The sequence below is a fragment of the Vicugna pacos genome, chromosome 16 (genome assembly GCF_048564905.1).
Source record: "Vicugna pacos chromosome 16, VicPac4, whole genome shotgun sequence".
Taxonomy (NCBI): domain Eukaryota; kingdom Metazoa; phylum Chordata; class Mammalia; order Artiodactyla; family Camelidae; genus Vicugna; species Vicugna pacos.
The window spans coordinates 12,226,595-12,253,724 of NC_133002.1; the positions used below are offsets into that span (position 1 = coordinate 12,226,595).

The 27,130-nt window shown below is 44.0% G+C and overlaps 3 protein-coding genes and 1 pseudogene across 17 annotated transcripts in view; 1 reads left to right on the plus strand and 3 right to left on the minus strand.

Annotated features, from left to right (window-relative positions):
* The first annotated feature begins 22 nt into the window (after positions 1–22).
* LOC102543354 (trafficking protein particle complex subunit 1-like) lies at positions 23–1,674 on the plus strand (annotated as a pseudogene).
* A 595-nt stretch (positions 1,675–2,269) lies between these two features.
* LOC140686464 (retinal guanylyl cyclase 1-like) lies at positions 2,270–2,923 on the minus strand. Its single transcript, XM_072940713.1, has 2 exons — positions 2,797–2,923; positions 2,270–2,712 (listed from the first exon to the last, which is right to left on the minus strand). Exons 1-2 carry the CDS (start codon positions 2,864–2,866, stop codon positions 2,270–2,272), a joined length of 513 nt encoding a protein of 170 aa, XP_072796814.1. The 5' UTR covers positions 2,867–2,923.
* Positions 2,924–3,132: 209 nt separating this feature from the next.
* Positions 3,133–5,375, minus strand: LOC140686465 (retinal guanylyl cyclase 1-like). The gene is made up of 2 exons (XM_072940714.1): positions 4,386–5,375; positions 3,133–3,558 (listed from the first exon to the last, which is right to left on the minus strand). The coding sequence occupies exons 1-2, from the start codon at positions 4,395–4,397 to the stop codon at positions 3,133–3,135; spliced, it is 438 nt and encodes a 145-aa protein (XP_072796815.1). The 5' UTR covers positions 4,398–5,375.
* A 1,631-nt stretch (positions 5,376–7,006) lies between these two features.
* The window catches only part of LOC116283601 (leucine-rich repeat-containing protein 37A), a 43,846-nt gene continuing 23,722 nt past the window's right edge, over positions 7,007–27,130 (minus strand). For 11 of the 15 annotated variants that reach the window (XM_072940697.1, XM_072940692.1, XM_072940696.1 and 8 more), the window contains 6 exons: positions 20,247–20,365; positions 16,584–18,199; positions 15,935–16,051; positions 12,931–12,977; positions 11,136–11,402; positions 10,870–11,027 (listed from right to left, as the gene is read on the minus strand). In XM_072940697.1, coding sequence (XP_072796798.1) covers positions 10,931–11,027; positions 11,136–11,402; positions 12,931–12,977; positions 15,935–16,051; positions 16,584–18,199; positions 20,247–20,365 — 2,263 coding nt within the window. In that variant the 3' untranslated portion in view covers positions 10,870–10,930. Of the gene's footprint in view, positions 11,028–11,135; positions 11,403–12,930; positions 12,978–15,934; positions 16,052–16,583; positions 18,200–20,246; positions 20,366–27,130 lie in introns of all 15 variants that reach the window. The other 4 variants (XM_072940701.1, XM_072940700.1, XM_072940695.1 and 1 more) reach the window with 4 other exon arrangements.

Sequence of the window (27,130 nt, forward strand, 5' to 3'; positions counted from 1 at the left end):
GGTGGAGCTGTAGCGTGAGGATATGGTGGGGGCGGGGCTCCGCGAAACCGGAAGTATCCAATGACGGGCATTCCGAGTAGTTCCGGTGAGTCCGGGGGCTGGGTACCCCTCTGGTTGGAGGGATCCGGGACTGAGAACTGGAGCCCAGGGAGTGTGGGCAGTTCCGCAGCGAGGCTCACATTCTCTGACCTGCAGATGACTGTCCACAACCTGTACCTGTTTGACAGGAATGGAGTGTGTCTGCATTACAGCGAGTGGCACCGCAAGAAGGAAGCTGGGATCCCCAAGGAGGAGGTGATCAGAGGGCCCCGCGCAACCTGGGTGACCTCGCATATCCAAATGCACATAGCCCCAGTCCAGCCCTCCTCTCCAACCCTGGCTTGTTCCCACCCCTGCCCCGTCTCTTTTTAACAACCGAGAACTAACTGCCCCTCTCCCTTCAGGAATACAAGCTGATGTACGGGATGCTGTTCTCTATCCGCTCGTTTGTCAGCAAGATGTCCCCGCTAGACATGTACGTGGAGTCTGAGGGGATGTTGAGGGAAGGAGGGAATTTGGGGGTGGGGGAAACTTTCTGGAGTGGAAGTGACATTGGTCCCCAGAGAGGGTAAGAAGACAGAGAGAGTGCTGAAGCTGGCAGGAACGGTGGTGGGGAAGATCTGAACCTAGAGGTTGGGTGCAGGAGCTAAATTGAGGGGTGAAGATGGGAGGTGTCTTTACTCACCCAGGCTCCTACAAACGATTTTGTTTAAAGAGGGAGTCAACCTAGAGGGTATCAGAAGTATCTCTTTGGGAGAGATTACGCTCCCATTCCTTAACATCCTCATCTCTGCAGGAAGGACGGCTTCCTGGCCTTCCAAACTAGCCGTTACAAACTCCATTACTACGAGACACCCACTGGGATCAAGGTTGTCATGAATACTGACTTGGGCGTGGGACCCATCTGAGATGTGCTGCACCACATCTACAGTGCGGTCAGTGCCAGCCCCTTGGACCCTTCCCCTAAAGCCTCAACAGCCATGGCCACTTAGAGTCCCAGGATTCCTTCAGCTTTCCTGTCCCAATCCTAATTTATTGTTTCTCTATTGAAGTCAGTTTTCTCGGGACCCTTTAGGTCCTTATATACTCCCACCACCATTTTCTCCCCAAGGAGGGTTTGCCTCCCAGCCCTTAATCCCCGTGCATTCACATACCCTTGAGGTTATACTAGATTTGGGGTTGAAAACAAGAAGTCTCCAAAGCCTGGCTCTAACACCCTCCCCCTCCACAGCTGTATGTGGAACTAGTGGTGAAGAATCCCCTGTGCCCGCTGGGCTAAACTGTGCAAAGTGAGCTCTTCCGCTCTCGACTGGACTCCTACGTCCGCTCTCTGCCCTTCTTCTCTGCCCGGGCTGGCTGAAGGAAGCACTCTACCTCACTCCTCAGAAGAATCCCTGTCTGTCCGGGGCCCTTCCTAACCTGTTTCACCTTAGGGCCACCACTGCAAGCCCTGCTGCCCCACCCTCGTCCCAGCCGCCACTGCCAAGGGGCAGTCCTCCCAGGGGAACAGCCTAAAGCCCTCGCATCAAAGGAAGGCAGGCTACAGGAGTCCCTTCACCTCCAAACCTGGTCCTCTCTCCAGTTTTATCCTGTCTGACGCTGCGAGAAGTACAGAATAAACTTTTTGTCACCCTCTGCAGTTTGAGTGGTCGATTAGGCCTGCCCCACTCATGAAGGTGTGAACCAGGGGGTCCACATCCCCTGAGCCAGCAAAGAGGCTTTGTCCATGGGGTGGAACTATATGGTCTGAACTGGGCTTCTAAGTTCTCAGGGAATCCTGGGTATTATCAGCTGGTTGTTGGGAATAAGCTGTGAATCTAAATGATTATAGAAGCCCTTGGCTCCACCTAGGGACCTTTCTGCTTCTCATAAGATGCAAGGCTCTCAAAAAGTTAAGACCACCAGATGAAGCCCCAGAGGAAACATCTCTGAATTGGGCATGGAGGCTGGATCTGCATCCTCCCTCCTTCCTGCTCTCTTAGGAACACCAGCTGTTTATTATAGTCTGTATGTCATGGTGATGTTGGAAGTGGGTATACTTTTAAGGAGACTGCAAAAGACGTTGCAGTGTAGGGTTTGTTAGAGTTTGCTCCTTGGAGTTGGCCTTGAGAAGTCTCGTTGCCTACTCTCTAGAAGCACTTCCAATACACTAGGATGCCCAAAGCAAGATGAGAGCCTCTACATGACGCAGGAAACTCCAGGACAGGTAGAGCTGCTGGTTATTCTCTCCCTACTGGCATCCTCCTCTCCTTTCATCAACTCGAATCACTTCTCTTCCCATTGCCTCCAGCCTCCTCTGCCCTTTTGGCGAATCTCTGCGCTCTTCCCCAGCTCTCTTCCTTTCTTCTCTCCTCCCTGGTCCCTCTACCTGTTGCAGATTGAGGTCAGGGGGCAGCTCCCGATGCTCTTGGGCCTTGCGCAGGCTGTCCAGTACGCTGCTTCCCGTGGGACAGTGACGCGTGAGAGTGAGCACCGCATCGTGGGCCCTGCGAAGCTGTGAGCTGTTGGCGAGCGCGGCCAAGGCGTCTGGCCCTGGAGACAAGGCGTAGTGGAGAGTGTCGAAGGGCAAGAAGACCAGGGAGCCATCGGCCAGGCCCAGCTCCTCTGCAGCCTCCAGTAGACGGCGCTGCTCCTCGCCGCCCAGCAGCACCGAGTGCATCACCATGATCACTGCTGCGGACACACAGACTCGGCTCGGTGCTCTGCCCGCTGCCCCTCAGGACGGCCGACCGCCCCACATCCTGCAGGGGAGCCTACCTCTGACTCTGGGCCCATCCCGGACCCTCCTCAGGGCTTCCCGGGCCCCAGATAGGTCCGAGGGCTCCATGGAGGTCACCAAGGCAACGGGCAGGCCCCGGGCCCTGAGCGCGGTGGACAGTGCGCGTCCCGCCTCCACCCACAGGTCCTGGGGGGCGGTGACCAGGGCCACGTGCGCCCAGCGGAACGCGCGCAGGAGGGCGTAGAGGGCATCCGCCGCGGGCGTCACCGCGGGAGCCGTGGTGCCCGTCGCCCGCGTCCCGGGGCAGCCCCAGGGCACCAGCGCGACCCCAGCCTCTTGGGCCAGTAGCTCAGCGAGCCGGCAGGCTGCGGGGTTTACCGGCGCCACGAGGCCCGAGACGCGGGTGAGCGCGGAGGACACCGCCCCCAGTGAGCCCGGCGTCCGTCACGGCTCGGGCAGCACTCGAAGCGGGGGCCGCCCTTCAGGGCAGCGTCGTGGTTCAGGCGGGCGGCCAAGTCCGGGCGGGCACGGGAGAAGATGGGGTCGCAGGCCCAGGGTCCCAGCACCCCAACTGTGAACGCGGCGGAGAGGGCGGAGCGCGGCAGGAGCAGCAGCAGCAGCAGCAGCAGCAGCAGCAGCAGCAGCAGCAGCAGCAGCAGCAGCAGCAGCAGCAGCGGAGGCCGGGGCCCCGGCGGGGTCCGGGGAAGGCGGGGCGGAGACGGAGCCCAGTGCGCGGGGGCGCGGAGCCCACGGTCCCGAAACCCACCCGCGAGGAGGGCGCAGGCGGTCATTGCCGACTTCTGGGAGCATTGGAAAAAAAAAAATCAGGATGAGCGGTTGCGATCCCCAGAGCTCTCTGCAACCTCCAGTTTCTCAAAGCCCAATAAACCCGCGGTGTGTCTCTGCTTTCAAACTCCACTCCGCCTGCCGGGACGACTACATGGGGTCAGGGGCATAACCTGGAAGGACCCCCTTATCTCCGCCTGCTGTGCTCCCTGCTCCCCCTTGTCCGCCCCTCCCCCGTCTCAGAGCCATAGAAGGCCGGTGGGGACACTCCTACGCCCTTCCATCGTCTCTCCCCAGCAGAAGGGACGTGGAGTCCGTGTGGAGGGGGCTTTGCCACTCACCAGAAAGTCCGGGGCTCGGGCCCAGGGCCAGGGTGAGGGGGTCACAAGGCCGATCCTTCTGACGCCCTCCCACAGGTCTCCTTTGCCAGGGCCCAGGGCGGGGGGGGGGTGTGGGAACAGCAGGCCAGAGCCCTTAATCTCTACAAGCTGATTAGGGTCTCTTAATCAGGCAGGGAGGGGCTGATGGAAGATGGGGCTCACTGGGGTGGGATCTGTCCTAGCTTCCAGGCAGCCAGCCAGATTCCCCTCCATGTCTCCCAACCCTCCCACCACAACCCCCAGTGTAAAAGCAGCTTGAGGCCTCCCTTTCAGCTGCGGCCACACTACCCTGCTCAGCCTGGAAGACGACAAGATGTGCGCATGGACACCTGTGGGTGATCAGTCTTAGGGTCTCAGTCCCTCCAATCTTGTTTCCAGTTCTGTCAGCAAAGGCCAAGCCCCATCCCTTGGCTGGCAAAGTCTACGCCCAGAGACCAAACCCAAACCAGCTTGATCCCTACCTTTTTTCTCATCTGCTCGCACTTGATTCTCAGACCTCCACTTCTCCATGTCTAGGTAACCATCCTTTTGGCCTTGGCCTTAGAACCCCAGGAAGTAATGGAAAGAGCTCTGACTTTGGGCAGACCTGAGTTCAAATTCCTCCTTATTGGCTTTGTGATCTTGGGAAAGTTAATCTCTCTGAAGGTTGTGAAAATCACCTGTGACAATGAGTATAATTGCCAGGATGACAAAACTGAAAATGGATAAGGCAATTTCAAAGAAGAATATAATGGGATACTTACCTTATTATATAGCAAAATTTATTACAAAGCTATAATAATTAAAACACTGTAGTATTGGTGCAGGGATAGACAAATAGACCAATTGGACAGAACAGAGAGCAGCTGAAACAAACCCAGCAAAAATGGAAATTTGATGTATGAAGAACTGGACATTTCTTATCAGTGGGGTAAGAATGAGCTATTTTACAAATGGAGCTGATTTATTAGCCATTTGGAGGTGGAGAGGAGATAGAATTTGATCACTGCTTCACACTATATAAAAATCAATTCCAGGTTAAAGACATACATAAAAACAAAACTAAAAAACTAGTGAATCATTGTTCAACCATCAAAGGCTGGATCAGGCAAGAATGATCAGTGGATGGTAAAACCAGGGAGAAATTTTGATGAGGATATTTGCATATCTTAAGGTGCCTTCTTAGAGACTGTTTTTGAGTTTCAAAGGGAGCAAAAAAATAAAAAGCAGTAATTACACAGTGGAGAAATCGGACAACACTCTGACCAGTGTTGGTCAACCAACGAGGGGCAGATGGACATTGTGTACTTCCAGACAATGTAACCCGAGAAAGACACAATACTACACCTATGTAATACTGCACAGATGCAACACCGCACAGTATTCATCTATGCAGTGTTCCAGCTGAGAGTGCATTTCATCAATCTAATCAAGGAAGTAGCAGATAAACACAAAATGAGGAACAGTCTACAAAAAAAAAAAAAAAAAAACAGGAGAGAAATGTATTCTTCAAAAATGTCAATATCATAGAATTCAAAGGTTGAAGATATGTTCCAGATTAAAGGGAGCTAAAAAGATATGACAATTAAATGCAATACTTGCCTCTAGTTTGGAGCCTGTATAAAGGGTTAAAGCTGCTATAAGGTTATAGGGTTCCCAGGGTTAACAAATGCTATGAAGTGTATCAACATCAAATCTGTCAACTGACAAAACTGGGACATGAATGGGAGATTTGATAAAAGTATTTCATCAATGTAAATTTTGAACTGTACTGCAGTTATGTTACAGACTATCCCTATTTGTAGGAAAAATACACTGAAGTATTTAGCTGTAAAGCACCATAATGTACGCAACTTGCCCTCAAATAGTTCAGAAAAATATATGTATCTATTTTATATTATATATTATATACTATATGTTATATATATTATACACACCAAATGATAAACACATTCGATAAAATGCTAACACTATCTGGGTAAAGGGTATATAAATCTTCTTTGTACTATTTTTATTTTTGCAGTATTTTGTAACTTTGAAGTTACTTCCATATAAGAATCCATAAAAAAACTTTCAGATTAAAAAAGAGAATGCCTTTATCAATTCTGAGTAGGAAAGAATTTCTTAAACAAAACACATAAAGCGCAAACATAAAGGAAAAGATTAATAACTTTGAAAATATTAAAAATAACATTTCTGGTCAAAAAGCATATCTCTGAGAGAAAACATGAGCCACCAACAAGAAGATATTTGCAAAATATTAAAAAAGGGTTAGTATCCAAAATATGTAAGATATGAAAAAGTTAACCCAGTAGACAAATAGACGTAGGAATGAAAAGGCAAGTCATAAGAAAAGCCTAAGGAAAAATGCTCAACTTCACTAATAATCAAGGAAATGCAAAATTAAAAATGAGATACCATTAACATTTATCAGACTGGCAAAGATAAAATATGACAATATCAGATATTGATATGGATCTGAGGAAACACAAACCCTACATATTTGTGACAACAATGTAAATTGGTGGGCTGTTTGGTAATTAACCTAGTAGAGTTGAAGCAATTCCACTTATAGTAATTACCTTAGAGAAACTAACATCTATTTGCATATGAAGGGACTTGTAAAAGAGGTCATTTATTCATTCAAAAAACACCCACTGAATTTCTACCGTGCGTGAGGCACTGTTCTAGGCTGTGGGAATACAGCAATGAACAAAGAGTTATGACCTCATGGAGGTGGACACAATCACTATATTTAGGGATTTTTTTTTGTATGTTTGCTAAATATTTGATAATGAAAATTTTTTAATGTTAATAAAAATGCTTATGTCTGACGTGTAGTAGAGTCTCAAAATTTAGTAGGTATCAATGTTCATTTATATAGTCCTAGGTGTCTTACTTTCCATAAAGATTATTTCCTTCAAATCTCTCCTCTTCTGACACAATGTCTCTAGTTGGAATCATGGATTCTCCACCCAACCCTCCCACTTCACAGATGATAAGACTGAGGCCCAGGGAGTGATTTGGCTTACTCCATGATCTCCTGATTTTCTTCTAGGGTCTGCAAACTGGCAAGTACTGTAGATAGGGATGAGGAGCAGAATTAAAAAAATATTTTTTTAATTGTGGTAAAATGCACATAACATAAAATTCACCATTTGAGCCAGGTTTCAGTGTATAATTCAGTGTCATTACATATATTCACATTGTTGTACTGCCATCACCACTATCCATCTCTGAAACTTTTTCATCATCCCAAGCTGAAAATCCAGTAACCAATAATTTCCATTTTCACTCCCTTCAAACCCTGGTAACCACTCTTCTACTTTCTGTCTCTATGAATTTCACTACTCTAGGTATCAAATACAGGTGGAATCATGTAGTACTTGTGCTTCTGTGACTGGCTTATTTCACTTAGCATAATGTACTCACATTTTGTCCATGTTGTAGCATGTGTCCAAATTTCCTTTATTTTTAAGGCTGAATAATATCCCATTATATGTAAAGACCACACTTTGTTTATCCATTCATCCCTCCCTGGACATGTAGGTTACTTCCACCTTTTGGCTATGGTGAATAATGCTGCTATGAATATGGGTTATGAATATCTGTTCAAGTCTCTGCTTTCAAATTTTGAGTATATATCTAGAAGTGGAATTGCTGGATCAGATGATAATTTTATATTTAATTTTTTTGAGGAATTGCCATACTGATCTCCTCAGAGGCTGCACCATTTTATATTGGGACGAGGCAGAATATTTTAAATCCGTCCTGGTCCTCACGCCAAGATTACACAGCCAGACTTTAGCCACCACACTGCCCTCCCTTCCAGTGACCCATAGCTGAGCTTATTTAAGTTTCTCTGCTGTTGTCAGCTAAATTTCTTTTCAATCTGTAAGGCACTGATTGAAATCTGTCTTCACCACTTTAAGTAGTGCCTGGCTTTGTTTATGTTTGGAAGGGGAGGTGTCCAGGACTAGCCGTATTATTTATATATTTATTAACCTTTTAAATAAGTACCCCAGGGACGTTTCAGTACAGAGGTCTACAGATCATATTTTGAGAAATTATACTTCCCTTTTCATAATTATATGGATGCCATTTCTCTGGCAGCCCTTTTGAACGGGAGCTGTATTTTCTGACTGTGGGTCCCGTGGCTAGCACTCCTGCAGGGAGCGAGCCGCCGGCAGTGCCCCCACAACTGTAGGGACCGGGAGGCGGGAAACACCTGTACCACTAATACTGGGAACTGCCAGAGGGCAGAAATGACACAAGCGGCACCTGTTTCCCCCACCCCCGGCCCTGCGGGTGCCTGCTGAGCTAGCTTTCTGCTGAGCTACATAAAGGGGAAACAAGTGAGTCTCCAAGGTCATTCGAGCTCTTTCTCATCACTTCCTGGATTCCCGATACTTCCTGACCCCCACCCCCAGTCCACACTTGGACCTTATTATCATCTGGAATCTACCATAAAAACTCTCAAAAGTCCAACCTTTCCTTCTCTGAACATAAGCGCTTGTCTTTCCAGTTTCCACTCATGTGTACCCACCACACACCTGCTTCAGCTGCATCAAAACCTCCGGTCTGGCGCCCCATTTTCTCCCAGTTCCTACTTGGTCTAAACCCCCAAGTTGATCTCTTGGCCTCTCCACTTCCAGGCCACCTTCAAAGTGCTCTTTCTAAAACTCAAGCTTGATCGTGACCTTTCTCTGCTTAAAACATTGCAGTCTGTGCTGCCTGGTCATGCCCACGTGCCTCCGCCAGGCCCCCCAGGACTGGTCCCCTGCTCCCCGCGCGGCCTCACACACTGCCTTTCCCGCCTCGCGCTGTGTGCTCGTGCGAGCACACCTGGGGTTTCACGCTTCTCATCGCTGCATTGTCCTGTCTAGACCAGGCCTTTCCTGCATCTCATCAGCCTAAACTTCTGTGTGGCTTCCTTCCTCTTCCCCTCCTCCAAGCCATCCCTCACATTTACTCCTTTCCAGCCAACCAAGAGCTGAACCACCGCTTGGCACACTGCCATTGTCACGTCAACACACTGTCTTCTACGTACACCTTCAGGGGTCTGTCCCTCCTCCCAGTCTTAGGAGTGCCTGGAGGACAGGGACTGTGTCCTAGCCAACTCTTCCTCCAGCACCAGGCACAGTGTCTGGCTTGTAACCCGGGCCCAGGTCAAGTCCCACCTTTTTCATGGACTCTCTCCAGCTTTCTAACCTTCCCTCCTCTGAGCCCTACAAGTTTTCTGTGTCATTCTTGCTCTACTCGTACATTGAATCATCTTTTTCTTTTTAAAAATGGCTAATTTCTCTCACAGATTTCATTAGAATCAGTGAGAATTTTCACTGAGTAGCTGTTGGCTTTGTATCTCCCTCCCTTGTTCTGTCACTCAGATCTCAGTAAGGAGCCAGGCTCCGACCCAGTTTGCCCTTCAGTACGATGGGAACACAGGCAGCCATAGGCGGCCATGGTTTTTGTACCAGCTGACTCCTAGAGCCAGGGTGTGTCCCTGACCCAAGGACAGACAGGCTGGCCAGGTGAAGACTCTGCGTTCTGGCAAAAGCACTGCCCAATCTGGGTCAAGCTGGGCAAAGCAGAACCTTACTCTTGGGCATTTTTATTTAAAAATATATTAGGGTAGATTTGAGACTAATAAAGAATTGTGCAGATTGGAGGTAGTGTGACAGAAAAAATATTACCTTAGCCTCACTCTATGAACCAACTTTGAAATAATGGAAACATCCCCAAATAGGAACCTGGAGCTACTTGCAATCCTGGCTCGCACGTTGGGAAGCCCAGCAACACGAAGATCTTTATCCCTGGTTTCTCATCAGCTCCCTGTCTTCGTGTCCACCTCTCTCGTTGACATCAACCCCCGACTCATTACAGAGTCCGGGCGGGCATGGGGACTTTCTGCTCTTATGACCTAATGGTGTGACCCAAGTGCCTAGTACTGCACCTGGCCCGGAGCAGGTGCTCAGTAAACAGCTCTCGTCATTCTCCTCACTGTTGTTGTCACCGTTATTGACTCATTCAGAATTACTTTTACTCACTAAGGTACTTTAACCATCACTGGCTTACTAAACGTGACCAACTAATGGTTTTCTTTGCAGGAGTGGAAGAACGTCGCAGCTGACGGAGGTGGCACTGTCATTACACACTCGCTTGAAATCACGCAGCCACAGGCCTTTGCTGGGTGAGGCAGGAAGTGGGGAGGTTTGGTGCTGGGCTGAGCTGGAGGGAGCTGAGCAGCATGTGGCTGACACTCAGCGGGGTCAGCAGAGGCCAGGACAGCCCAGGGGAGGCCTGGGGATGGCCACCTTGGGCAATGGCTGCTCTCACACATTCTTTACCCTGTCCCTCCAGCTAGCTCTCCAAGGGTTGGGGGTTCTTTAGAGAAGAAAAAACTCAATGTGAATTTTCCACCACCTTGAAAGGGTGGAGAATCCCCTACCATGACAGGAAACACATCTGTACATGAGTTTGAGAGCTTCGGAGAAAAGCCAGGCCTTGGACTCAGGGTGGAGGCAGCCCAGGGACGCAAACCTGGCCGCCACAGCCCCTGTGAGCGGGGCCCCCGCCGGCAGGGGCAGCTGGGCTGTGAGTAGCCGCCGCCGGCCGGAGCAGGGGGGACGCAGGCGCCGGCTGTGCTGTGACTGCACGATCTTGCCCCCGGCGCACGACACGCTTCCCACTTCCCAGGGACTGACTGTACTGGGGAAACGAGGGAGAGAAGCCCTTCTTCATCCTTCTAGTCATCCTTCTAGTCATCCTCCTGTGCCCACGTCACCCCTCACGGAAGCACTGCCTACTGTCAGGGATTCTAGCAACAGCCCTGCTTTCTCCTGCCTGTGGCCCTTGTTCTTTGCTTATAAATATTCAACTATTTACATTTTAAGTCCTCACCATGTGGCTAGAATTGGTTGGAATTTGTACATCTTCACTGGAGAAAAAGAAATATTCTATAAGCAATCTTTGTGAAATGATAATATTAGGAAATACAATGCACAGGCGGCCCGAGGCGGGACGGCGCTCACGCCGCGTCGCTCCCCAGCGCCGTCTCGCTCTCCTCGTCCGGCTCTTCCGGCTCGCTGGTCCGGACCACGTCAGCTGCGTCGTCCGTGGGTGCCCTGGGGCAAGAAGAAAAATGCCGAGGCCTTTAGTCTTGAAAGGAACAATTAAGTTTTTCATTCTTTCCTCATTTCGATGAGAACTTTAAGTTGTCACCAATCATTTACCTCGCATCCCTACTAAAAATAACTTCCTCGTCAGAAGACTCATAGGATAGCTTCTGCGCCATATTTTTTTTGCGTGTGGCACTGAGAGGTCTGTGCATGTCCCTGAGCCAGAGCGGCCACATTCTCCAGAAGACGCCCTCCCAGAACGGAAAAAGGGGAACATTCATTCTGCATCTCCCCTGCTTTCTCTGGCAACAGTACTTTATACTCCTCAGATTTACCTGGCTCTCACTTCGCTTTAAGCATTTTCTACGGAGGAAGAAGCCCCTTGGAAGAAAACACGCACAATTAGTGATGCATGCCACTTTCCACGTCTCACACAGTGTGCCTGTCTGGTCTTACTGGGACTAAATGGGCACCTCAGTAAACACTCACCACCAGCAAAGGCACCTCACACCCGGACCCTGATGATAATTCCATGCACACTGGGCTCCCAGAAGCTCTCCATGCCTGTCTGAGATGGCCCCCCAGTGTCCCCAGACAGGCCTCTGCATGTGGCCGAGCACGGAGTTCAGGCAGACTTTCTAGCCCCACTCGCCTGCTTGGCCCTGCCAAGTGCCCTCGTGCAGGGACGACCCTGCACAGCTGTGCGAGGCAGAAGAACGTGACTCTGGAAGTGTTCAGCCCAGCCCTCTGCAGACGCAGTCATACGCAGCACGTGCTGGGGCTGAGGGGGAGGGAGTCCCTATTTTCCTAGCGGCTTTGTCCTGTAAGCTGGATCACACCATCTAAACCCGAGTCCAACTAGCAGAGCTATCTGACTCACTGACTTTCACAATACAAGCTGTCTCTGATGCTAAGTGAATTGTGAAATCAGTTTAAAGACCACGACTAGCACTAAAACACAAAATATGCTTTTTTTGAATATACATAGAATAGGAAAAAATCAGAGTGCATAATAAGTTTGTTTTAGAAACTCCTTGTGTCCATATAGTATGCGGTGCTGATTTGTGACATAAAATGTAGCTCACAGCCCAAGCACAGTGTGATCAATGAAGGCCTCAGTGGAAGGGAAGCATCTTTTTGATACTCACTAGCAGTATCGCCATGGGGCAGGACCTTTTCCCTTTCTCTTTCTCCACTTTCTTAATATAAAAGGAAGAAACAAACTGCTGTCTGAAGTTTCTCCCAGTTAAAATTCTATGAGGTTTGCATAAAGGGAATAGACTGTGGGGGTCTGAAAACCAGCAGGAGGACAAGGGAAGTTTCCCTGCCACTTTCTAAGAAGGACTCATATATTCTCCCTTCCAACAGCTTTGAGTGAGGCTGGCCCTCAAACCCTAGAGCCATGTGGCCTTCCCTACCCCAGAACCTCCAAGAAGGCCACTGGCCCAGCCCAGCCTGATGGCCACCACCAGCAGAAACAGGTGAAAACCCAAACCTCTCCCCTCCCCCTTCTTCCCTTAAAGGACTAGGAAAAGCGGAGGCATCTGGGCCTGTCCCATTCCAGCTCAGCTTTGGCTGGGGAGCTAGTTTTGCTGGTAAACAAATTCGGGTAAAGCATTGTGATAAATAAATATTCTTCCTGCCTTTTGTGCTTTCTTCACTATAAACTGATGAGATTGAAATAGATGAGGTCTAAGTTCTCCTCTAGTTCTAAAATCCTCCTTCAAAAATTACCAGGCTAGGGGGAGGGTACAGCTCAGTGGTAGAGTGAGCTGCTCAGCATGCACGAGGCCCTGGGTTCAGTCCTTGGTACCTCCACTAAAGATAAAGAAACCTAATTACCTCCCCCACAAAAGTAAAACAAACAAAACATAAAGGCTTTTACAAAAGTTACTGGAGTAATATTTACCTTACGCTTTTTTTCTTACCGTTTGCTGCTGTTCTGAGCGTATAAGTCTGTTTTGGAAGAAACATGATCAGAATTATTCATCACAATGACTATCTCCAAATATTCATTCATTCCTTTTCATTTTAAGTCTTATCTACCCAGTGAGACGAAGCCTTTTTTGTGGAAGGAATGCTCTCTTGCTTAATAATCCTTTGCTTCTTTCACAGTACCTAACGTAGGATCATGCACACAGCTGGCAATACGTTTTACTGATGGTTTTAGGTAACATTCAACAGATAATGCCCAATACAAATTCTTAGAAGTAGGAAGACAAAAGTATCTACCAGGAACCTCAGCATCATTTTAAAGCTTTAGGTTGGAAGCAATATGAGAATTCAGGAAGATGGCTACATACAAAATCAAGATATCACATATAAACTTCAAAAACTTTCCTACATAACACAGAAGACTAAGAAATAGAAGAAATATCCCATTTACAATATCAAAAAAACCGCATAAAGTACCTAGGGGTAAACTTAACTGAGAATGTATAAGACCTATGTGATGAACATTAAAACTCTTCTGAAGGACATTAAAGTGAAAAATGTATACATGGCATGAGATGCCATCTTCCCAGGATGTTGTAAAGATATCAGTTCTCAAATTGATCTATAGATTCAATGCAGTCCTATATAAATCCAAGATAAATCTTCAACAAATTCTGGGTAGTTGACATTTGGGAGAGGAAATGTGAATGAATATTTATGAAACGTATGAAAAAGATGATCAAACAGCAGGAGCTTACCCTATCACTTATACAATATGTTCCAGAGCAACTGGAATTATTCAGTGTGCTACCAGTACTAGGAAAAGATAACTGGATCAATACAACAGAGTCCACATAAGGACAGTATTTTTATTATTACTTTTTTAAACTTTTTTTTTTTATTGAGTTATAGTCAAGATAGTATTTTTAGATGGGTGAAGAATGAACCATTCAGTAGAAAATTTTGAAACAATTCGATGTTCATACAGGGGGAAAAAGCTAGATCCCCTACCTCAACTACACTAAAAAACAAAACAAATTCTAGACAGATTATAAAAGTACTAGAAGAAAGTATCAGAGACTATTTTTATGCCACGAGGTGACAAAGGCCTGGCTGAAAAAACCCACTAGCCACGAGGACGGGCTGATACGGGGACAGACGGTCAACAGACGGCTGCTCTTCCGAGCCTTTGCCCTCTCCTCCCCTGGATTGTCTGTCTTCTTGTTCATTTCTAAAACTCTTTACAATAAATAAATATGGGCTTTCATTGATTTTCAGTGTTTCAAACACTTCCCAATGTTTTTGTCTCTGAGGGGACGAGACAGAAGAGTGGAGTAAGGAGCTCAGGCTTTACAGTCAGGTGAAACTGGCTTCTGCTTTTGGTTTTGTCACTGGGGCCTTCAGTCAATGTCCTACATCTATGAAACAAGGATGGTACTGCCGTCCTCACAGGACTGTGGGGATTAAACCAGACAATACACGGAAGACTCTTCGTCCAGTGCTTGGCATAGGTCGGCGCTAAGTCGGTGACACAGACAAGGTGGTCAAATCCACCAAAAGCTTTCTGCCTGTGGCATCAGGCTCTGAAAGCTCTTTTCCACCACACGATTATAAACATATTGCTTCTATTTTCTTCTAATACTTTCATGAGTTCTTTTCTTTCATGTTTATGGAGATATGTTTAAGGTAAAAAATGGGGACCTGCTGTTATCTTTCCACCAAATAGTGAGGGAGCTGTTCTACTACCATTTATTCATTTTCTTCCACTGACTAGAATGTTAAATGTGACATTTCAAAAGTCTAAAGAACACGTGGGTCTGTCAATTGCTGGGCTGTCTAGCTACTTCAAATAAATATTATGTTGCATTACTCCTCATTGTGGAATTGACATAATGCCTCATCTCTCTTCCACTGAACATCATTTTTGTCAGCTTTAGGAAAAACACTACATGGTCTCTGTCCTGAAAAAACTTATCTAAGTGGGGAGAGGAAATAATGAAATGAAATAAATACAAATGCAAGGTTAAACTACATAGCAATTAAAGCAATAAAAGAGGAGTTTATAGAAATTCTACAAAAGCACAAGGCCATATGCCACCGGCAGATGCAGGGGGCACAGTCTGGGCAATGGCCAATGGCCAATGACTAGCAAGCTGACCCGACGCTACCCCGCAGCTTTGTAGGCTCAGAAGTCAGACTCTGCCTTCACCAAGAGGGATCTCAAGTCTTCCTATTGAGGCAGTCCCACTTTATCACTATCACAGGATTGATTAGAAATCAGAATGCCAAATTATGACTCGTCAGTGAGAAATACATCTGTTCTACAGACAGGGCTTCTGTGTCTACACAAGCAAAGAACATCCTCCTGCAGAGACAGGCCTCCATGGCACACTGAGGCACAGCTGGAAGACTACAGGGTGAGAACAGAACTACAACAAAAGGGCACACTTCAGAGGAGCCTGAGGCAGGATTTTATTCACAGTGTTTTGATGGAACCTACCTACACATTGTCCTACACACCGGAGAAGAAAGCTGGTAAGTAAACCTAATGAATGGACAAGATCACACTTTTATCTCTTAGCCATGTCCTTTCAGCCCTCCCAGGGTGACTGATGGCTCCAGGAGGTTGGAGATGATGTATCTCATCATTTCACCCAACAAGGACAGAAAGCAGTGAAGGGATGACAGTGACTGGTGAGGTGCAGTGTTCTGAGTTGAAGAAATTTTACTGCCATGTCAACTCTGGCCTCCTTATAAACTTGACTTTTCAAAATAGTCCAATGGCTTGTTACCTTGGGTTCAGTTCCACAGAGACCCCCTGGGACTGGAGCTCCTTTAAGAATCCCGGGCATATACTTTTCCATAAAAGACCAAAGCCCATCTCAGCCCTTGTGACTGAAGAGGACTGTGGAGTAGTAGCAGGTGGAAAGGTAGCTGTGAGTTTCAGTTTGCAGGTTCTGAATCTCAACTGTCCTTACCTTAAAAAGGCAGAAACTTACAACCAAGAAAGCCACTGCTGTTGCTGCTGCCACAGATAATACTACTGCGCACATGGCTCTGCTCATATGGCTGTGTCTTGGACCTTCCTCTGTGAGCTAAAAAAATAAAGAATAATTTCTTTGAAAAACAAAGAGAAAAGATGAACTCTAACTATTCTTAAACCTACTTAGACACTAGCTCACTCTTCTTCTTTGGGGGGTGGGTGGGAGGTAATTAGGTTTATTTGTTTTTTAGAGGAAGTGCTGGGGACTGGACCCGGGACCTCGTGCACGCTAAGCATGTGCCCTACCACATGAGCTATACCCTCCCCCTTAGCAGACTGTTCTTAAACTACTCTAAACCCCATCCTTTCAGGTGAGTAGCTTATAGGTTCATAAAGAACCTAACAGATCTCATGTGTTACTAATCTTGTCAGCATTTTCTCCTACAATTCATCTTGTGTGTTAAGGCTCCCCTAGGAATAGCGGCACCATTCTCTAAATGAGCACAGTGGGTGATCGCTGTCTTAGCCAGTTTCATGGATAAGATACAGACCAGGGGCCCCTAGTCTCCCTGCTTTGGCACTTTAATGGCATGTCCCACACTGAGTAGAAGTCCAGGTCCCCATGTGTCAGGCATTGCCCTCACCTCATGTGGCTCCTGCCCTGTCTCTTCACTCCAGCCTTCTGTGCTCTCAGTGATGTAGTTCTCAGTTTTCCACAGGTCAGTATCCCCCTCTGCCTGGGACAATTTTTCTTTTTGCTGTTCACTGAGCAGCTTTATCAGAAGGCCTGTTCTGGTGAAAAACTTGGCACAGGACAGCTTCACGTGCGTCTCAGAGCAGTCCATTTTGAGAGTTCGGATCAAATGAGAAATGAGGCCTCTCATATAACCATTTGGTACGATCGATTGTAGCTGCTGGTTTACCTGGAGTTCAAACTGATCACCCAAGGATGAAAGCCCTGGGGAAGTGAAGCTGGTGGGTTTAGAGGGTAACTCAGTGCCCAAGTTGTGGTATTCCCGTTGTGTTTCGTCCGTGTGTTCAACAGTTGGCGCAAAGTTGCCTGTAGTAATAGAATATGCGCTGGGAACATCCGTACGGGCAGCGACTTCAGAGAGAGAGACTGTTCCTTCCGGCACAGTCGCCTTTCCTGCGAGAGGGTCTGAAGAAGAAAATAATTCTGGTGGGTTTTCATGAGAAGTTAGTTCTCCTGAATTAGGAGGGCTGGGGGTAGGGGGCACGGAAGAAGAGACTGCTGCTTTGTCTTCATTTATAAGTGAGGGTTTTGTGTTGAACGAGCTTCCCACTAACATCCGGGGCCTCCGCATCATGTGAAGCTGCCCCCCCGCTCCTGGGGACTGCCTCCTGAGTGCCTCTTCCTTGGCAGCGTTCTCCATAGCTGGCTGGGCATCCTGTTTGCTCCAATGCATCAGTTCATTGACACTTTCTTTGATGACGACATCTGGGTCCTTGAAGACCCAGTCCACTGCCCGCAGCCTTTCCCCTACACTCTCAGTCTTTGCTGGGCTGTTTTCCTGTGGTTGGGCAGTGTCCAACTGCTTTTCATCCTTGGCAGTGTTCTCCACAGGTGTCTGGGAATTCTGTTTCCTCCGACGCATCAATTTTTTGACACGTTTTTTGATGATGCCATTTGGGCCCCTGAGGACCCAGCCCACTCCCCGCAGCCTTTTCCCTACACTCTCAGTCTTGGCTGCGCTCTTTTCCTGTGGTCGGGCAGTGTCCAATTGCTTTTGAAAGGCCTGCCGTAATTTGTGACCCAAAGGGTCGGCACGTACGAGCCTGGCAGCTTTTTCCTTCTTTTCAACTTCATCGATTGTTTTTTGCATTTCTGAATCTGACCATTTTTTCAGATGATAGAATCTCTGCAGTTTATTTTTATAAGGTAAATTGTTGGATTCAGGTTGAACAAAACGGTCCCTTGTGTTTTTTTCCAAATAACCCAGGGACTTATCTCCATCTTGTAGATGTGAAAAGAGAAGTTTAATGAATGGTAAAAATGCTGTCTCTAAATCGTCTAGATTTCCCTCTGAGAAATAAGGCAGTACATAATTTAGTGCACTGATAACATCAATTTCGTCATTAAAGTCTAGCTGTTTATCGACGAAGGCTGAGAAGCTGACACCATGTTCGTCCGAGGACGCCTTCTCTGGCTCAATAATCAGCTCGGTGCTGGTATTATTTTTCCGGGCTTGTAACACCTTCAAGAGCGATCCTTCTACGTTCCCTACAGCTGTTTCTTCACCTGTCAAAAAAGAAGTCTTTTTGGTAACTGAAGGCTGATGGACAGTTTTTTGCCAGTCCACAGCCACATATCCCAGTCAAATAAATTAGAAATCAGCAAATGTCTGCGTGCCACTTAGAGAGGGGAAAAGAAACCTCACAACAGAAGGTGAAAAAGATATATTTTGAAAAAGTGGCTATCTACTCAGAAAATTCCATGGTGTGAAACAGAGTGACAGTGTTTAGGATTAGTCCACTGGTTTCAAGGGGCCAACTGCCGGGTACTCAAGAGAAGTCAAGGCTGGGAGGACAGCTGTCCCCCACTGTAACCCCTCACTTCCATACACACTGCCCCGTCCTGCCTCAGACGCAGAAGAGTGTGAGGCTTCCGCTCTCTGCCTCCTCAGTGTGCTCGTGTCCTGCTCCGATCACAGGTGATCACGACAACACCCGCTGCTAACAGGTCCTCATCTGGATGTGACCTTTTCCACTTACCCCCAGTTCTACTCCTTGTTTCCTGCTCCCATATACCCAGTCCCCATGACAGGAGGCTCTATACAGAGAGAAACACCATGCCCACCCTGGCTCTCTGCTAACATGTGGGCAGGGCTGCAGGTTAAGCGATTTGCCAGGCTATATGCAAATGTGGAATGTTCAACAGATCAGTGGAATAATACTTGAAGTCCTAAAACGCAGATGGGAAAAAGCAACTGTTGTCAGATGTCTACTTTGCTTTCATTTCATTTCACTCCTAGTATTCCCAGCTTCTGACTTGGGGTGGAGGGGATAGCTCAGGGGTAGAGTGCCTGCTTACCATACATGAGGTCCTGGGTTCAATCACCAGCACCTCCATTAAAAATAAATAAAGGAGCTTAATTACTTCCCCTCTAAAAATAAACAAAAACATTTTTTAGAAAATTAAAAACAAAAGCTTCTAACTTTCTGAAGGTCATGTGTACCCCTGTGCAGCTGGGTCTCTCTTACAGAAGGATTAAAAGTATTTTTGGTGGTGGTGGTTAGGGTCAGAGGAGGAGGTGAGGGTCAGAGGAAGAGGTGAAGGTTCATGAGAAAGGAGGAATAAGAGGTCACAGACAGCCCGAAACCACGGACAGAAGATCTAGGCCCTAGGCCACAGCACTTAACACCTCTGATCTTGCTTTTGCTCACTGTAAAAGGAGATTTAAAATGCCTGTTCTGCCCACTTCAGGGGGACAAGGAACTAATACAATCAGTAAAAAAAAAAAAAAAAAAAGCCTGGAAAATAAGGAACGTTTTTATGTCAGTAGCAAAATGCTGTTATTTATAATGTGCTCCAGCTTATTGATAGGGACCAGTATTCAAGCTGCCTGGGCATGAAAGCACATTTGGGAAGTCATCAAGTTATGTGCCAGTAAATCTAATGTATACAAAAATCTTTGAAAGCATCTTAGTGTTTTGTGGATAGAAATGCTTGAGATTCAGAGCAAGTTCAGAGCTGGACAGTCTAAGAATAAAAGAGCCATCCCATCCACTGGAAGGGCTAGGTAGCAGCTTCTGGTTATGGAACCAGAAACTCTCAGGCACCAAACAAAACATAAAACACCACCAATTGTATTCTTTTATAAAACTGCAAAAGTAAAATAAACAAAAAGATATTTACACTTGCCCCAAAGACAAAGCGTACTTGAGACCTAATGGATATTAAATCAGGTTACAAACTGTGATGCACTGTATGAGAAAGTTCTCATTTGGGGGTAAGGCATCAAGCAGAGAGCACAGTATACAATATGTGGTCATGAATGTTAATTCCCTTCCCACTTCCATGCCTTTCTCTTGTTCCTCTAAGTATGTGGATCAGTGACATTACTAAGCTAACAATGTAACTGAGGTATTATGAGTTTCATAATGTAACTGAGAAGCCGACTTTTAGCAAAGGAGGGGGTCTTAGAAATTTAGGGAATTGAAGCTGAATGAATGAATAAAAATAATTCTATTACATCATATGTTTAAACATTTTATCATCACTGATTAAAGGTAGAAATTTAAAAAATAAAAATTTAAAAATTTATTATCAGGCAATTCAGACTCACCACAATGCGTGGTGCTTGCCAGGCAGTCACTGTCACAGTGCAGCTTCACTGTCTTGCAGACAACTTCAATAGTCTTTTTAAATTGGCAGAGGCAGCAGGTCCTATGGCTAGGTAAGATCCTATAAATGGAAACAGAGAATTAAATTAGTGGTAAAGGAGTGACTTGAGTAGGGAGGGAGGCAGGCCAAGGCCACCATAGGGCAGTGAAGAAAGGAGTTCTTAGGGCACATGGCCTGGAGAATTGGACAGGGGCCAGTTGGCCAATTGCTGCTCTTAACTGTTGTAAGTAAATACAGAGGAGCACAGAAGTGCCCAACAGAAGGGTAAGGATGGCAGTGGGTGTCGGTGTGCCTAGAAAAAAGGTGCTAGGGATTAGAATTGGGTGACACTGATCTGTAGTTTAATTCAGAAGTATCTCCTCCCAACCCTAAAGTCTCACTCTGGGTTGAGAGTGCACAGGAAGAGGGCAGACTTCTAAGAAGAGTCTGAGTAAGTCCCCAACTTCTGGAGTCCCTTTGTCAATTCCTAGTTGTGAGTTGGAAATGTATTAGAAATTACTCTGGGGATTAAAAAAACACTGTGGTTAAATAATAACAGATCACATTCGCCAAGTCTGGATAACCTAAACATTCAAGAGAAAAACGTTGAGGTAAAACAATTATATTAAAGAAGAGCATATGAGTTCATAGTAATACTCAAAGTCGGGGGAGCACTTTACAGAACAATGCCAGCGAATAATGTAGAAGGACAGAGAGAATTAGGGAAGTGCCATTTGCAACTACAGTGTGACACTCAATTCAGAATGAAATTACCATTGATGCACACTTGGGTGAAGAGTGTTTGAAAGTAGGATCTTCACGGATTCCAAACTATCACCCCATAGAATATTTACTAATTACCAAGGGAAAAGATAACTTTACAATGGAGAGATACGGTGATACCACTTTAATCAAGTGGTCAAGCTTAGCATCAGGCAACCTGAAGCGATGAAGTAGGAAGGATGTATCGCCAGGATATCTATTCTTCCTCAGAATGCTTACTTTGGATCTAATTAAGACACAGACAAATTCAGATTGTGGGGCAATTTATAAAAAACTGGCTTAGGCTCTGCAAAAATGCCAATGTCATAGAAGACCAACAGCAATGACAAAAAAGCAGTAGAGAAATATTCTAGGTTAAAGGAGACAAAGACATGACATGAAATACCTAATCTTCGACTGGACCCTGTATCTAAACTAAACAGACTTAAGAATGTTATTCACTTCTGGCTCAGATGAAGTAACAGGGAAACATTTCACCTCCTATCTGAAACATTGAGGTGGGGGACAGACTAAATATATGAAACAAAGAGTTTTTAAGAAATTGGACCTCTTGCAATAAAGTTCAGTCATCCCCAAGAGATGGGAAATAAAAATGAAGTGATCCCTATGACTCCCCTAGTTTACATCGTTCAGAGAGTTTCCAGGTCATGGTACAGGGAGGAGAGACTCAGGCAGAAACTGGAGGACTCCCTGACTGGGGAACTGGAAGAGTCCAGGAAAATCAAGGTGCCTAGAGTTCACAAAGCACAGCACTAGAGAGAAAAGAGGTGCACAGACAAAGAACTCTGGAGATACGCAGAGGGATCTCTCGAGTATTCAACAAAGTACTGGTCAGTGCATGCGTGTGAGGAGTTACTTGAGGCCAGGAAAAGAACCACATGAAAGGATTAATGATGAGGGTAACTGGATGTGACACAGTGTTGGGAATAGGACCCATCCCTACAGGCCAGATGCTCAGAAAAGCCTTCTCTCAGTAGTTGTGAATGATAAGCTCTAGGCTAAAGGCTACTTCTGGTCATACCTAATCCAAAAGGATAAAACTGACTTCACCCAAAACAAAGCTCAAGCATATTTATAGGAATATAAAAATATGTAGCACACCATAAACTAAAATTCACAATGTCTGGAATCAAATGAAAAATTACCAAGCATGCAAAGGAGGAGGAAAGTAAGTGCCATATTGAGGAGAAACAGCCATCGATCAAAACTAACCCAAAATCTATACAGATGTTTGAATCAGCAGAACAGGACATTTTAATAGATATTATAACTACTGGTAGATGTTAAAAACTCAGATTAAAGACTGAAAATGTGAAGTATAGGCATGGAAGAAATAAAATAGACCCAAATTGAGCTTCCAGAGGTTAAAAACAATGTTTTCAATTGAAAAGGACACTGGATGGGATTAATGGTAGATTAGACACTGCACAAGAAAGGATCAGTGAATATTAAGGAAATATCCAAAATGAAACACAAAGAGAAACAAGACAAATCAGCAAAAATGAACACAGCATCATTTGATGAGCTGTGCAACAACTTCAAGTGGCCTAATACATGTGCACTTAGAGTCCACGAAGGAGACATACAAAAACTTGAATAATGGCCAAAAATTTTCCAAAATGCTAAAACATGATAAATCCACAAAGGCAAGGTCAATGAACATTAAGCATTAGAAACATGGATAAAGCTAAACCAAGGCACAAATCATAATCAAATTGCTCAAAGCCAGCAATAAATAGAAACTCTTAATAGAAGCCAGAGGAAAAAACTATGCATTACATAAAGAGGAACAAAGAGGAACAGTGACAGCGATTTTTTTTTTTTGTTGGAAACAATGTAAGCCAGAACTCAGTGGAATAACACCTTTAAAGTACTCAACTGGGGAAAGGGGTACCCAACAATTACCAAGCTGGAATTCTATACCCAGATCTTTCAAAAACAAAAGTCAAATAAAGACTATCTCAGACATACAAAAGCGGAAAGAATTAATCACCAGTAGACTTTCACTGGAAGAGATACTAAAGGAAGTATTTGTAAGCAGATGGAAATATGGGTCTACACAAAAGAATAAGAACACCGGAATTGGTAACCACACAGGTACATAAATAATATTTTTCTTATTAAATATCTTTAAAATGTAACTGATCGTTACATGAAAAAAAAATATAGTGTGCTGTTTATAACATAAGTAAAAATAAATTATACAAAAACAGTAGCACAAAGGCCAGGAGAGGAAGAATGGAAGTACACTACTGTGAGGTTCCTATATTGTCCATGAAATTGTATAATATCACTTGAAGATAGACTGTGATAAGTTAAATATGTACAACTATAAACTATAAAGCAACCACTAAAGTAACAGAACCTGAACTATAAGTAGTTAGCCAACAAAGGAAATAAAATAATAAAATGTACTCAATCCAAAAAAAGCAGGAAGAAAAAGAGGAAAACAGAAAGAAAGCACAGATGGAACAAATACCAAGATAGAAGATTTTAAGTGTAATCACATCAATAAACACATTCAATATAAACACTCTAATCATCCTAATTAAAACAGTTGTCACACTAGCCAAAAAAAAGCAAAAGCCAACTATATACTGTCTATAAGAACTATTTTCAATACAAAAATAACAGGCTTAAAGGATGGAAAAATTTGTTCCAATCTAACACTCATCTAAAAAAAGCTGGAGTGGTTATATTACTTAAAGACAAAGTCAGTCTCAAAACAAAGAGAATTGCTAGGGATAAAGAAGGTTATTTCACTATGAGAGAAGGTCAATCAATGAAGAAGGAAGGCATAACCTAAAAATTTATGCACCTGACTACAGAACTTCAAAATCTATGAAGGAGGAATGACAATGGCAAGGAGAAACAAACAAAACACCTAGCATTATAGTTAGGGATTTCAATATTCCCCTCTCAATAATTGATAGAATAGGTAGGTAGAAAATCAGCAAGGATACAGAAGACGTGAACAGCACTATCAACCTACTTGGCCAAATTGACATTTATAGGACACTCCACCCAAATCGGCAGAATACACGTTTTCCTCCAGGTGGACACGTAACATTTACCAAAACAGACCATATTCTGGTGTATTCCAACAAATTACTGGCTATAAAACCAGTCTCAATAAATTTAAAATGATTTCAGTCATTCAGTATATGTCTCTGACCACAATGGAATTAAATTAGAAATTAACAAATCTGAAAAATCTCCAAATATTTGGAAATGAAACAACACACTTCGAAGTAACCTTATAGTCAAAGAATAAGTCAAAGGGAAATTAGAAACAATTTTGAACTGACTGAAACTGAAAACGTCAACATGTGGGATATTGCTAACGCCATACTCAGCTTCCTCAGCTTCCACCTTAAACTAGAAAAAGAACAATTTAATCATAGCATAAGAGAAGGAAGAAAATAATAAAGGTCAAAGTAGAAATGAAATGGAAAACAGAAAAATATTACGAGTATTGAAAGGATAATGAGAATATAATAAAATGCTTTATACCAATAAATTCAAGATGGGATGGATGAATTTCTGGAAAGATGTGCACTACTAAAGTTTACTTGAGAATGAATACATAACTTAAATAGCATTATTAAAGACATTGGATGTGCAATTTAAAATCTTCCCACAAAGAAAGCTTCAAGCCCGCATAGCTTCCCTGGTAAATTCTACCAAACAGTTAAGGAACAACTAATACCAATTTTACACAAACTCTATCAGAATGTTGAAGAGGAGGGAATAGTTCTCAAATCATTTATAAGGCCAACTTTCAACATATCAAAACTGGACAGTGACATTACAAGAAAAGAAGACTACGGACCAATATTTCTCATAAACACAGATGAAAAAATTCTTAGCAAAATTTTAGCCTATCAAATCAAGGAATATATAAAAAGATGATACATCATAACCAAGTAGGGTTTTTCTCAGTAATGCAAACTTGGTTTAATATCGGAAAATCAATGTAATTTATTGAAGTTAAAATACGAAAAAAGAAAAACCATATGATCATGTAAATAGACACAGAAAAAATAGGACAAAATCTAACATCCATTCCCGATTAAAGAAAAAACCAGTCCGCAGGAAACTAGGAATGGCAGAAAGCTTCCTCAACTTGATAAATGCCTTCTACAAAAAACCTAACATCATATCTAATGGGGAAAGACAAAGTGCTTCCTCTCCACAATCAGGCAAGGATGTCCACACTCATTATTTCTATTAGATACTGCAGTGAAGGGTCTAGCCAGTGCAACAGGGCAAGAAAAATAAATAACAAACAAACAAACAAATAAATAAAATTCACAATGGAAAGGAGGAAGTAAAACTTTCTTTGCAAATGACATGATTATGTAGAAAACCTGATGGAATCTACAAAAAAAACTACTGAAACTAATAAATGAGTTTACTAAATTTGCAGAGTGCAAGACCAATATACCAAAAACTAATTTCTCTCAACAAATAATGAGAAATTAAAGTTTTAAAACACTACTTAGAGTAGCATTAAAAGTATAAAATACTTAAGAAAAACTCTGACAAAAGATGTAGAACATCTGCACACTGAAAATTATAAAATATTGCTGGGAAAAATTAAGGAAGACCTAAGTAAATGGAGAGATATAACATGTTCATGGATCAGATGATTCAATATTGTTAAGATGTCAATTTTTCCCAAACTGATTTACAGATATAAATCCCAGTAGGCTTTTCTATAGAAAGTGACAAGTTAATTCTAAACTTCACATGGAAACGTGAAGTTCCTAGAATAACTGAAACAACTATGAAAAAGAGCAAAGTTGGAGAACTAACACCACCTGATTTCAAGACTTATGAAGCTACATTTTCAAGATATTCTGATATTAGTGGAATGATAGACAAAAAGACCAAAGGAACAAAACATAAAGTCCAAAACTAGAGTGATATGAACTAATGACTTTTAGCTTCAAAGGCAGTTGAGTAGAGAAGGCATAGTCTTTTGAAGAAATTTTGCTAGAACAATTGAATATCCACAAAAAAAAAAAAAAATCCAAACCATATACATAAATGAAGTCAAATTGGTTCAAAGATCTTTACATAAAATCTAAAAGTATAAAACTTCCAGAAGAAAATGGGAAATTTTTTATGACCTTGACTTAAACAGGATTTCTTAGACACAACACCAAAAGCATTGTCCATTAAAAAAAAAAACAGACAAATAAGACAAGATCAAATTTAAGAATTTCAGCCCTGTGAAAGACTCTTGAGAGAATGAAGTTAAATCACAGAATACGTAACAAATTACATATTGAATACAGGATTTGTTTCCAGAATATATAAAGAACACTCAAAACTCAATCAAAAATATAGACAAAAAATTCAAAGATACGTAGATGGAAAAGAAGCATAAGAAAAGATGTTTGACATGATTAATCATTAGGGATGCTGCACTGAGATGCCACTATGTAATTATTAAACTATCTAAAGTTAAAAATAATGACCATAGCAACTGTTGGCAAAAATGTGAAGAAAACGGAACTCTCATACCTGCTGGTAGAGATGTAAAATGGCTGGACAATTACGGAAAATGGTCTTTCAATTTAAACATACACCTATGAATGATCCAGCCACCCTACTGGCAGGTATTTACCCAAGACAAATGGAAGTATACACACATACCTAATAGAGAGGTTAAAATTTTTCTTAAAACCTGAAATATAAGGATCAGGTAAAGCTGTGGAGCAACTGCAACTCTCATGCTCTGCTGTTGGGAATGCAAAATGGTACAGTCATTGTAGAGAACAGCTTAGCAGTTTCTTAGAAAGTTAAACATGCACTTGGCATAGGATGCAGCAACCCCACCCTTAGGTATTTTGTCCCAAAGAAACGAAAACATATATTCACACAGAATGTATGTTTACACATACATGAGGGGTTTTAGCGGCTTTATTCATAACAGCCAGAAAACCAGAGACAATTCAAGTGTTCTTCCCCTGATGAATGCATAAACAACTGTATATCCACACAACTGGACCACTACTCAGCAATAAAGAGAAATGAACTACGGACAGGAATAAC

Bases quoted from the DNA above. Each gene is read 5' to 3' on its own strand.
- LOC140686464 (XM_072940713.1), bottom strand. From the start codon at position 2,866: ATGGAGCCCTCGGACCTATCTGGGGCCCGGGAAGCCCTGAGGAGGGTC. The intron at 2,713-2,796 runs GTAGGCTCCCCT...GTGTGTCCGCAG, and splicing joins GGATGGGCCCAGAGTCAGAG to CAGTGATCATGGTGATGCAC.